Here is a 13,307-nt window from a genome sequence, read left to right as displayed (position 1 = left end):
GAATGTTAGTAGTACCTACTCGTAGAACTTTCATGAGAATAGAGTGAATTTAACATAAACTTTTCAGAATAGCAGATGGTAAGCCCTCAATAAATGTTAACCATTACTATTACTATTATGATTATCTATCAAATTACTCTGGCTTGAATGGTTTTGGGGAGAGTTTGAGGAGACAGACACTTACATATTGCTGGTAAGAGTATAAACTGGTGCCACTGCTCAAAGGGAAATTTGCTACCAATTCAAACACTTTAGAATATAATACATCCCTTGACTAAGCAATTTTTAGTCTGTAGGAATTTACTTTAAAGAAACAATGAGATATGTGTAAATTTCATCTCCCAGAGCTTGCTGCATTGCTATTTAAAAAATAATACTAAAAAATTAGAAATAATGGAAATGTCCAAGGATAGGAGACCAGTTAAATAAATTATTGTATATCAGATGATGGCGAAAACAGACATTAAAAATGATATTTTAGGACAGTATTTATTGACCTGGATACAGAATCACAATATACTGTTCAGTGATAAATCAGGTTGCAAAAAGTAAAAAATGTACATTATAACTACAATTTTATAAAAAGAAAAATGTACAAACAGCTAGATGGAGAAACATGAAAATGTAGTGGTTATGGATCATTTAAATTTTCCTCTTTATACTGTTCTATATTTTCCAAAATTTTCTAAGACAAATTAGTATCATTTTTATGAACAGAGAAGTAGCATTATTTTCAAAGCCAAAATCAAAGCTCCCAGATAAAGATCATATTTTCTCACATTCTCACTTCAAGCTCCTGACGTTCTGCTCTTTCTTTGAGGAGCCTTAAGTATGCCACATGCTGGGGTATATATCTGACTCACGCCCGTATATTGATGGCTTGAAAAAAATTCTGAACAGACTAAGTAGAGTATATATAAGATATCTCTCGAGCACTTGTAAATTCAATTTTCCCTGACTAAAAGATGTTTTGATCACGTATTCTCCTTTCTGAGCACCAAATTATAAAACCTCACTGTCAAACAGTAAATGGGAATATTCCTTTTTTCCCCTAAAGTTATTCCCCCTTTTCAAACTGTTTTCTCCAAAATTTTCTTAACTTTTATGGAGAAGGATTGTGAACAGCTGTCATTATCTGTCATGATATAATCTCTTTCCTTTTATGTCCATACCTTTCAGCACTGGTCTGATTGCCAGGTACCCACTTCTGCCGCCATCTCTCGGGGTTTAACTTTTAGTGCATTCATCACCTGACATTTTTCTTTTCCTTCCCTCATTTTTTTTTTTAGCAGTCTGTAGAATGCAGGCTGATATAGAATGGGTTGATCTGTCAACAGTCAGCAAAGAAAGCCTGTGTTGACAAAATTAATCTCAGCCTAACGGCAGCCCTTTTAGGCATTGTTAGCACACCCTACAGATGTTTAAGTTTCCTATCAAAGGCCATAGGACAAACGAGAGAGACTGAGTATAATGGTGCTTGGCCGGTTTTCTTTTCCTTTTTTTTTTTTGAGCAAGATTAGCCCTGAGCTAACATGTGCCGCCAAGTCTCCTCTTTTTGCAGACGAAGGCTGGCCCTGAGCTCACATCCGTGCCCATCTTCCTCTACTTTATATGTGGGATGCCTGCCACAGCGTGGCTTGCCAAGCGGCACCATGTCCGCACCCGGGACCCTAACCGGCAAACCCTGGGCTGCAGAAGCAGAATGTGCGCACTCAAACGCTGCACCACCAGGCCGGCCCCCTTGGCCGGTTTTCTTTGGTGACTCTGTCAGCTGTTTCCTGGTCTCTGGCCAAGAGTTATTGGTTTGCTCAAGGTTGTCCATCCGTCTCCACAGCTCACAGCCCATGGGATTGGCCCAATGTCAGTGATTCTTTTTCCTTTGGGGCAGGGGGACAGGGGTACCCTAAGGGGTGGCAAATGGAGAGGCAGCCCCCGGAAGCACTCCTGAGTGCCTGTGTCCTGGCCACTCAAGACCTCTGTGACTCCCCAATGGGATGACGCCGTCTCTGCCACGGAACTCTTCCCTAAGCCTGCACATGCCGGCTCTGGAGCCCATCTTCTCTACTCAAGCCTCTTATACTTTGCTCAGCTCCTATCTGCCATAATTGCTCAACAAATTTTGCCTATTTGGTGATCAATGTCATATATGTACTTTCCTGATAGAATTTTATATTGTTTGAGCCTCTAATGGGTGAGAAAAAGAGTAAGGCTGTGATGGCATTCTTTCCCTGAGGACCAAAATAGTTTCCAAAATAGTCATCTTTTATGTGCTCTTTACTTCTCCTTTAGGATCCTAAGTATAATTTCCTGGGAGTTTTGCTTTTTGGGAGGCCATACAGGTCCTATGTTGCATCTTCTTTGTGCTTCTGATACGCGGAGAACATCTGCATTCGTTTTAGCAGCTGACGTGGTTCTCAAAGAGGAACCCCCATGTTTGTTGGGAAATGCCATGAGCTTCTGGGCAGGATGGAGAAGAGCTGCATGGCTGCTGGGGGAGAGGGTGGGCAGTAATTTGGGGAGAAGGCTGAGGGGGAAGGTACTTGGCAAACATTAACTGAATGAAGGCAGGGAGGGGGCAAGAAGGGTGCCGAGGCTGTGTGGGGGAGGGTCTGTGCCCCCAGCTGTGTGGGCGTGAGGTCTGGCTGCAGGCCATGCGGCGGAAGGCCTCCCTTCTCTATCCCTGACAAAATCTGGAGCAAAGGCTACACTGGCACTAGTGATTTTGTGCAGATGATGTTTTGGGGGGACACACAGGATCTCAAGATGATGGGTATTTCGGCAACATTTTTCTTCCATGCCCAAACCTCTCTGAGTTCACACTTTTACTTTTTTTACCTTGTCAACCCAAACAGCTGCTTAATGTGGTTATTTTTCCCCTTCTCTCCCCCTTAACAGACTTACCCTTTATTCTCATAAGCTGCAAATGCCATCCTTTCTTCCTTCCTTCCCCGCTAGATACTCTTCCAAGCATGGTAAACTACAGAGCCCAGGGGCGGGCTTGCAGGGGGCTGCATACCATGCTGGCCACGGGGCTCCTTTCTGGTTTCTTGCCTGATACCTGCCCTAGCCTGGGCTGTCCACTGGGTCCCCATCTGTCCTGTTTCCACCTGGGAGCCAGCTCTGTGGGACTCGTAATTGCAATTATTTCTTCCATGGAACCTCCAGCTGTTTCCCTCCATCTTGTTCTTCCGTGTCTCTGGGGCCCAGTGGAAGGCATTGCACACTCTCCTTTTCCGCATTCTGTCCTCTTGCCCCTCATGTGGACCTGGCATTCTCTTCACAGTTTGTATGAGATCAGTGAACTCTATGAGCTGCTCCTCTTCTTCCGTGTGGCATCCCTCTGTCACCTACTGTCCAGGGTCCCTTTCTCCTTCTTCCTCTCCTGAAGTGACTTCTCACCCCTCTAGAAAGGCCACTTCCTCTCCTTGGTGACTCTTCCTCTTTCCTCCCTCCTCAAGGCCCTTAACAAGATCAATTTGGAGTGTCTTTGATGGCTTCCCTTTCTTTCCACATTCTGTTTTATTGTCTGGCTAATTGACATCAATACATACCTTTTTTTTGCCAAGAGTTGAATCAAGTAGATTTTTCTCCCACAGCCCCACTGTGCCCTAAAGCAAGGGGTGTCTAGTGCTTAAAACCATGTGTGAGCTTTACATCCATTAGGATGGTTATTAAAAAAAAAAAAAAAGGAAAATAGGTATTCGCAAGGATGTGGAGAAACTGGAACCCTTGTGCATTGCTGGGGGGGAATGTAAATTGTGGCAGCTGCTATGGAAAACAGTGTGGTGCTTCCTCAAAAAGTTGAACATAGAATTACCATCCGATCCAGTGATCCCACTTCTGGGTATATACTCCAAAGAATTGAAAGCAGAGGCTCAAAACTCTTGCAAGCCAAAGTTCACAGCGCCTTATTCACAATAGCCAAAAGGCAGAAACAACCCAAATGTCCATCAACAGATGAATGGATAAATAAAAGGTGCATACATAGAATGGAATATTACTCGGTCATAAAAGGAATGAAATTCTGACACATGCTGCAATGTGGGTGAACCTTGAAGACATATGTTAAGTGAAATAAGCCACATGCAAAAGGACAAATATTCTGTGATTCCACTTATATGGATGAGGTTACTAGAATAGTCAAATTCACAGAGAGAGAAAGTAGAATAGAGATTACCAGGGGCTGGGGAAGGGGGAATGAGGAGTTAGCATTTAACGGGTAGAGTTTCTGTTTGAGATAATGAAAAAGTTCTGGAGAAGGGTGGTGGTGATGGCTGCACAGCATTTTGATTGTACTTAATGCTACGGAATTGTACATTTAAAAATGGTTATAATGGCAACTTATATGTTATATGTATTTTACCGCAATTTTTAAAACATAAATAAATGTTCAAAGTTGTGTGAGCTAGAAAAAAACAAAACCAAACCTGTGTGACTGCAGCTACTGCAAGGACGCAGCTCCTCAGGGCCACCTCTCCCCAAAGGCACCCGGGATCATCTTTAATGACAAAACTCTGCCAGCTCTGCACGAAACCTGACGGTGCTGTCACTGGCCTGCTCCATGGAATTACCACAGCATCTGAAGATGCCTCCAGGAGGCCCTGCCCTGGGATCAAGGAGCCACATTTCCCTAACAGTCACCACAGGAACAGGACCGCCCACCCCTCTGAATACCATCTGAGTAATGAACTTGGCTTTGAGTTGGCTTACGACTTCTCCTCCTTTCAGAGACTGTGCATGTGCCCTTACTGACTCTTGAAGAGCCCTTCATCCATGGGGACAGCAGGTCCCCACAATGACTCCTAGGGTGGTGACTATCATAGGTGAGGATCTGTTATTACAGAATTTATCTTCCTTGCCAAAGTAGAATTCACCAGCATGGGAACTCTCCTATTGCCAAAACTAGTGCCCACTGTCTTTCCAGTTCCCTGGCTGTGGAGCTTAAAACTTGGGTTCTAACTCCTTTCTCCCTAGTGTCTCCCACATTTACCCTCTAAGTTCTGCCAAATTTCTTGGTGCATTTGCCTCTCCCATCCCACCTTTGCTCTCTGCTCCATACCACACCCGCTTGCTTCCCCTCTCTGCCTTTCCCCATTACTTCAGCAGCTTCACCTGCCTCCTGGCCTCTGACATCTTTACCTATTGTTGACAGTTCACCTCATGGTCTAGGCTTCACGCCCACTCATTTTTATGATCTGTACCTGTGTACACAGCACCCCCTAAAGCTGCCTTCCCAGCACAACCGGCAGCTCTTCTGTCAGGTTCCACTGCCCAATGTGAGCCATGAGCTCACACCAGCCTTGCCTTCCCCTCCAATATCAATCACCTCAGAACCAGCTCCCAGCTCCCAGAAGCCTTCTCTGAGTGATATGGAGAGGAGCATTCTGTCCACGTTTATATCCCAGAACCACGCCTAGTGCAGAGTGGGTGCTCAGGGATGGTCATCAAAAGAGTGGGTCTCACCACAGTCCTCATCCCCTAGCAGACGTGGGCCCTGTCTCTGAACCACCGGAGCACTGAACGTCTGCAGCACTCATTCTTAAATCCTTTTCTATACTACTGGGGCTCGCCCTGTTTTAGAATTGTTGGGTTTCCTGCTTCCTCCTCTAGTCTAGAGATCAAGGTCTGTAGTTGGTTCAGTATGTGCAAGATGTAGATGCTCGAGAAATACTGGTCCACTTATACCACTTTGTAGTGTACCGTACTCCTTCCTTGCTTCACATACTGTCATGTCACTTTCTGTGCATGTTTACTGCCTCCTCGCAAAGTGCATGACCTACAGCCCCAGGGGAAGGGGATAACTATCGTTATGGAGGCAGAGGCTGGTGCCATCTGGCCATGACTCTAGCATGAGGAGAGGTCTCAGTGATGGGAGCCTCAAGGATGGACTGCTTGCTCCGCCAACAGAAGGCTTTAGGAGTCTCCCATTGCCCCATGGATTCTGTCTCTTTTGAATCCCAGGTGCCTGGGTGGATCCCTGGCTTTGTGTCCCCAAAGACCACAGATACACTGGACTTGAGTTTCCTGGTGTCAGATTCCTGATGGGGTTCCAGCTCTATTATGGTCAGTGAACCCAGACTGCATTTCAGAGCCACACGCTTTGCCTGGCCTCCTGCTCACTTGTAAGGTGGCATCTGGAGAATAGGTGGCTTCATCTTGCTTCAGCTCTCCCAGCATGAAGAGATCTACGCTTATCAGTGAAATGAACACTGTGGGAGGTGGCTGGTACCTTCTTCACTTTCCCCAAGGGAACATTTGACAAACACGGCGCATGGTTCAATGCTTCACTCCCAATAGCACCCCTGTCAAAATATCCTATGTTGTCTAACCTCAAAGTCATTGGATCAGGCAGAAAAGCTATGATTGATCTCATTGTTAAACTCTTTCTCGCTTATTGGCATGACAACTGAGCTAAATAAGGCTGAGATGAATATGAGTCTATTTTTGGAGACCCCTCACGGAATTCATGCACACTGTGTATTTTGCATCATTTGAATCCTTAGGCACACTCGGGACTCTGAAGCAAACATTCATTTGTAAATGTTACAGCTGCCAAGGTTGGCTGGATGCTCTGCTGGGTGACGTATTAACTCTCCCAAGGCTGCTTTGGAAATGGAAGGAACGTTCTGAGCTGGGTTTTGAAGGGGAGATTGGCTTGTGCGTGCTTACCTTCACTCTGTCCATACAGGCTTCCATCTTCAGCTGCTCCACAGCCTTCCTGGCTTGGGAGATGCTAGTGGTGCTGTTGTTGGACATGCCCTCTTTCATTCTGCTGCCCCTGAAACAGCCAAAGGGAAAGGGCTGCCAGCTCTGCTTTTCTGAAGGAAGGCAGAGCCCTCCTCGGCTTTCTCCCTTCTTCCACCGCCTACAGCTTCTCCGTCCCAGCCCAAGGGCACGCGGGAGCAAACCCTCCTGGGATGAGAGAAAGGAATGCTTTCCTAGTGATGGAAGTGACTGGAAAGAATTCCTCAGCCCGGGGAGAGGGAGTAGAAGGTAACAGATGGTCCCAGAGTACTTTACCATCCCCACGACCATAAGCAATACCTCGACATGTGTATGGTGCTTTGTTAGCAATTAAATCATTCCATACACATTTGTTCATTCATTCCTCCGGTAGCCCATTAAGTTGGCAAAACATAGTAAGTTTTGTTTAGCAAGTACAGATAGAACAGAACTCAGAGAAATTAAGCCAATAGCCAAAGGTTCCACAGCCAAAATTTGTGGTTCTAGAACCCCAGCTCAAAGCTTTGAAGCCTAGCTAAGGACTCTCTCCACTCTCATACGGCTTCCCTAGCAATCTACAGCTCGGGGCACACGTTTCCCAGGAAAAAATTCTTTTATTACTAATTTCACTTGGCTGTCCTTCTAAAAAGTTTGTAGGCTTTATGTTGGGAGTATGTTTTTAAATAATAATACACACAAACACCCCTATCCTGGGGATAAATTTGTTTTTCTAGGAGGAGGATGAAATTCTCCCTGACTGCACATGTAATGATGCCACATGACTAGGAAAAGACCACTGTAACGCTAACTGTCCCACAGGAAAGCATATGCTGTAGATTCCAGCCCCCCCTCTAATGAGACACTACTCTGATGAGGCCTAGTCATTCACGCCTGACAGCCGGGCATGGTCGCACAGGTGACGGTGGCTTCCAATGATGCACAGGGAGGGGTGAAGAGGCTCCCCTGGTATCTTGGTGTGCAGGCCACTCTTTGGGAATTTTTTCATGCATGTACTGACTCTCTGGCCCAGATGAAGCATGATGGCAGCTTCATTTGTCCACAGGCAATTTTTGAAAAAATAAAAGTTTCAGGGGCTGGCTGGTGGCGTAGTGGTTAAGTTTGCACTCTCCACTTCGGCAGCCCGGGGTTCACAGGTTCAGAACTCAGGCGCAGACTGAGCACCACTCATCAAGCCACACTGTGGCAGTGTCCCACATAAAATAGAAGAAGACTGGCACAGATGTTAGCTCAGTGACAAACTTCCTCACAAATAAATAAATAAAAATTTCCTTGTTATAAGACATGGACCAGCCACCTAAATCAGAGTTTAACAGGTGTGTGTCCTTACCTTGCAAGGTGTTCCATGGACCTTTGGGATTCTCGAAATCAGTGCTTTAAAAAATTTAATGAGCAAGTGAATACCTGGGGATCTTGATAAAATGCAGATTTTGATTGAGTGGGTTGTGTATGGTCCAAGATTCTGCATGTCCAACAGGCTCCCAAGCTGCTGGTCTGTGGACCACACTTTGAGTAGCAAAGCTCTGAATCACCGAATGTTAATATAGGAAGGGAGCCTAGAGGTTCAAGTCCAATCCTCTTATTTTTCAAATATGGAAATATATTCAGGGAGGTTAAATAACTTGCTTTGCAGAGCTCTCTAGTGGAAGTGGAGGGAAGCATTTCCCCAGGGCTGCTCCCCACTTGTCCCCCTTCCTCAGCCTCGGGGCACCTTTGGGGCAGCAGTAGGACTTTATCCCATACACTTGGTCTATGCTGCTCTCCCAGGACAGGCTCACTCCTCGAGTGATCCTAACCTTGCCTGACTTGGGAGTGAGATGGCAGGGAGGGGCCACCCTCTGTGGTAGGCAACATAACCCAGGAGAAGGAAATGGTTTTTGCCAACTGGAGCTAAAGACAATTGAGTCTTTTAAAGATCTGACCCCATGGGAAGGTTTCTGAGGTCCTCCCTCCTGCACCTGACCGGGCTCCTCTTAGGTTCTATCTGAATAACATTGTGCCTTTTCAAGACTATCCAGACACCATACTTCTATGTGAACTGATGAGTGTCTGTCTCCCTATACGTGTGTGTATGTCTACCCCACCTTGACTCAAGAAGAAGAAAGGAAGTAGAGACTAAGCAGAGATGGAATGAAGCTAAACATGCATACTGCCTACTGGTCCACCTCTAACTTGACTCTTGGCCTTTTTTTTTTTCTTGGTGGGAAGATGGGCCCTGAGCTAACATCTATTGCCAATCTGCCTCTTTTTGCTTGAGGAAGATTGTCACTGAGCTAACATCTATGCCAATCATCCTATATTTTGTATGTAGGACACTGCTACAGCATGGCTTGATGAGCAGTGTGTAGGTCCATGCCCAGGATCTGAACTTGAGAACTCCAGGCCACTGAAGCAGAGCGTGGAAACTTAACCACTATGCCACCGGGCTGGCCCTGACTCTTGGCTTTTTAGAAGACAAGGTAGAAGAGAAAATAATACCACTGCTCAGGGGACGGGCTCTGTCACCGCCATGGTCAGACAGCTTTCTCCTCGAGCATACAGGAATGCACTCACAGACAGGCTTCAGAGGGAGGTTCTGATGGGCTGCATCTTGTGGTGCGTAACTCAGCTCAGAGCTGGGGGTGGGGCAGCGCCAGGTGGTTCAATCCCCAGGGTTGCTGATCTGATTTGACTCAGCAGACAGAGGTTAGAATTTCTGGACGAGTGGATATCATCGTGTGTTTTCTGCCATCCTCCCTAACGTGACATCTCCACGAGCTGTGGATAAGGATCGGTTGGCACAGAGCTGCAGTCTGTCTCCCTGGAAAATGCCTGAAAGACAGCTCTTGCCAGCGAGCACAGGCCCCTGGCCTGAAGGGACCAACCAGCTCAGACTGCAGGGTGGGAGTGGGGTGGGGTGTTGTGACCCACCCCCCTTTGCCACAGTGAGTTGCTGAACAAAGATGCTTGCCTGAATCACATCTGTTTTCCTAACGGGGAGGACACAGCTTGGTTTCCCAGCCAAGACCCAACAACCCATGGAGATGGCTGGGTTCTCCTTCCCCGCTCCCCCAGAAGGGGGGCATATCCACTCACCTGGGGGATAATGTGAGGTGGTGGGTAATTTGTAAAACAGACTTCATAAGGGCCCTGTATCTGCTATGGAGAGTGGGAGAGGGGGACAGGACAGTGACAATTGCTAGAAGAAGAAAGTGATGGTGTGAGGACCTGGCCCCACGTCAAGGATGTGGACAGCCCTGCCTCCCTCCAGGCCCACACATGCACTGCTGACCAAGACACTCCTGGACAGGACACGTCACTTCCTCACCTGCTAAGAGGCAGCACAGGGACAGGCCTGGGAAGGGGACAGGCTGGCGGCAGCAGCAGTCGACAGTCTTCAGAGGAGAGGCCGATGCAGGGCTCCTGCTTCGAGGGTCACCTGAAAGCACAACCAGAGATAGGTGATGATGCAGCAGAAGCCAGGTGTCCCCAAACCATCCCAGCTCCCACAGGGCCTTCCTAATGTGCTCCAGCTGTCTCTGTGAGCCTGGGAACCCTCGTGTCAGACCAGAGGGGAGAGGGTGAGCCAAGGGCAGCAAAAGCCCCTAGTCTGACACAGAGCAGCAAGGGGACATCTTGAGGCCACAGCCCGCCCTGGGCCTCCCCCACAACCTGCGTGCCTCGCCCCCCCCCCCCCCCCCGCACTAGCCATCCCGGCTCCAGCCAGACCCCTGCCCAACAGAAACAGTTCAGATGTTCTTTCTCACAGAAGACCATAAAAGGTCATTATAAAAAGATATATCCACTATAGGAAAATGTGAAGATAGAGAAAATTACAGCAAAGAAAACAAAGACTGATTATAACACGTCTCCTCAGAGATATCTACAGTTAACACATTGATGCCTACTAGTCTCACACGTATTAGAAATAACCTGATTCCCATCAAACGACATTTAGCACAGAACAGACTCGACCCGATGACTTTAAAGATCTCTTTAAAGCTGGGGACTCTCCCTCGAGAGACAAAGAGCCCCATCGGCTCCCTCCGGGAAGGCTGACTCCGGGAGAAAGGGCCCATTCCCTAAGATGCTCCGAGCGGCCGGTCCTACAGTGGCCACCTCCCAGGATCCCAATGAACTTGGAGCAAAAACAAAAGCCAGCCAGGGACCAGTTGACAGTCCGGTTTGCTCCCCAGCTAGAGGGGAATCCAAATTCGTTTTGGCTTGAACTTCGGGAGAGAACGTTTGAAGTGGTGCCTCGTGCGTTTTTCTCAGCCCGTCATGCATTTTCACAAACACTACGTGCCTGCTGTTTCGGATGTGATGGTTCCTTCCCGTCACAGTAATTTGGTGCATCTGAACGCTTCCCATCCCCCAAAAGTTGACAGGCTTTTATGTAGTTTTACCCTAATCTCCTTCCCTATTTTTTTTCTCATCCCTCTGCTATTAGAGAACTTTTTTTCATCTATTCACTCATTTCTTTTCACTTTGTTAATATTGCTCTTAAAAACCATTTATTTCTGTTTTCAAGTCACTGGTTTTTCAAATGGCATGGGATCTCGACTGCTGGTTGGTCTTAGCCAACTTTAGGGGGCCGGAGGGGTCCTAACTGGAGCTGAGGAGGGTGCAGAGGGCCCCCCACCATCTTCAAAGGGAGAGAGACAGACAGACAACTCCTAGAGAAGAAGCTGCTGAAGGGGGCAAGGACTGTCCTGCATGGGCAGAACCTAAACACTGCCCACTGGGAAGGTGACTAAAGTCCGGCTCCGGGAGTCTTCGCTGCCCATCTTTCTGGACAGACACAAAATCCTCGGGGGCAGGGGGCCCAACAAGACAGCTCCGGAACTCCTCCCTCACCTCCAGTGCCGCCCCCACTTGCCGAAACATCCAGACCCACGCAAATCCCTCTTCAGGCCCCGACCTTTGCTTAGTTTTCTAATCTTTGTTCTAAAGTCACATGTGCCCACGAGAATGTTCTCTACTCTCACTATCTTCACTCTTAAAAGAAAGGCAGCCGTTCCTCTGAGGGCATCCACATCACAGCTCCCAGCAAATGCCTACAATCAATGCTGCAAATGACATGAGGAAAGCTGGGAGAGCACCAGAAAAATAGAGGGGGTGTTGACATTTGCTTTAAGTAGACTAGACTTTTTGTACATATACACATCCTGTCTCAGAAAGAGGTCTAAGACTCTGTGCAACAAATTCCCCTGACCAGCTCCCAGGAAAAGCGTTCCCTGGTCACAGGAGTTTGAGAAGGGCCATTATTTTCCTCCTTGTTTGGAGGGCCACGGTGCACACCAGCACATTAAAGATCCTGAGGAGTCCTGTTTACGTAACCCTGCATTTCTCAAAATGATTCATCCAGGAATGCCCCGGGTTTTGTTTTTGGGGGCTGAGGGGATGGATACTGGCAGTGCACCTGTGCACGGATCTCCACGCACCTGCTGCCCTCAGCCCACTGTGGCCAGGCCCACCTCTGTCACTGGTTCCCACACCTTGGCTGGTATAGAATCACCTGGGAATTTAACATCACCAAGACCTGGCTCCGTCCCACATCAATGCCCCGGGGCCTCTGGGTTATCTCATAGCTCTCCAGGGCACTCTGACATCCCAAGCTTTTGCACCACTGCTCAAGTCCAGTGGTTCTCAGGCTTTGCTGTGCATCTGAATCACCCGGGGCTTTCAAAGATGAGATGCCCAGATCACACCCTAGACCACTTAAGACACACTCTCTGGAAGAGGGCTCAGACGTCGTGGATGTTTAAACTTCCCAAATCTGTTGTGCATGTAACTCACCCAGATCTGACTCTCACTCAACAGATCCCGGTGGCGCCTGGGGAGCAGAGCAGCTCCAGCAGCCCTGTGAGCTTGTTCCACATGCAGTCTCAGGCCCCACCCAGACTTCCTGAATCAAATCTGCATTTTAACCCAAATGATTCGTGTGTATGTTAGAGCTGGACAAGCTCTGTGCTGGACCAGGGGAACCCAGTGCCGCTGTATGCAGGACTCTGAGCCCGAGACTAAGAGACTCTACCGAAGACACCAGGGCAGCAGGAGAGGTGGGAGAGGGAGGGTCGCTGTTCTCCTGACCCTCAGTGTTGTTCCCAGTCCCATCCAGCTTTTGGGCTCCTCTTTTACATGATTTAATTCATTCTGGTAGCTCTTTGAGAGACTGTACATCAGGAAAAGGCCATATCAATTTCTCCTTGTCCATTTGGCATTTGCATAGCATCTTCCATCCAAGGCTCGGAGGATATTTCATAAGTCAACCCCCCACTCTGCCCGGGGCCCCCAGGAAGTGCTTTTGACAGCTTCCCAGGATTGTCACTGTTTCCAAAGTAAGACAAGTTGTTGCTTCCGGCAGGAACTTAGCTCCTAACCAGCTTCCTTGGTCTCGTTGCTGGAAAATACTGCTTTTTAATAGCACTAAATTTTACCATGATGTTTGCAAAAGCTTTTTTTTTCCTAAAGAGAAGAATGTCCTCATCTCTAAACAAAATGCTGTGGTCTCACTGTGAGGGCCTGGGAAGACCCACCACGTGGCCACTAGCTGACCAGGAGCCCCTTGAGGGCAGAGGCATGCT

The 13,307-nt window shown here is 47.7% G+C and overlaps 1 protein-coding gene across 9 annotated transcripts in view; it reads right to left on the bottom strand.

Annotated features, from left to right (window-relative positions):
* The window catches only part of GNG4 (G protein subunit gamma 4), a 70,570-nt gene that overhangs the window by 23,449 nt on the left and 33,814 nt on the right, over nt 1–13,307 (bottom strand). For 6 of the 9 annotated variants that reach the window (XR_011524900.1, XM_070568504.1, XM_070568514.1 and 3 more), the window contains 2 exons: nt 10,049–10,159; nt 6,670–6,778 (listed from right to left, as the gene is read on the bottom strand). Coding sequence is in view for 8 of the 9 variants with exons in the window: in XM_070568504.1 (XP_070424605.1) it covers nt 6,670–6,768 (99 nt within the window). In the remaining variant the exon portion in view is untranslated. Of the gene's footprint in view, nt 1–6,669; nt 6,779–9,219; nt 9,499–10,048; nt 10,160–13,307 lie in introns of those variants that run through there. The other 3 variants (XM_070568522.1, XM_070568531.1, XM_070568484.1) reach the window with 2 other exon arrangements.

Source organism: Equus przewalskii, chromosome 1 (genome assembly GCF_037783145.1).
Source record: "Equus przewalskii isolate Varuska chromosome 1, EquPr2, whole genome shotgun sequence".
NCBI classification, from domain to species: Eukaryota; Metazoa; Chordata; class Mammalia; order Perissodactyla; family Equidae; genus Equus; species Equus przewalskii.
The sequence above is the reverse complement of the archived record's forward strand: the minus strand, read 5'-3'. Positions and strand labels throughout refer to the sequence as shown.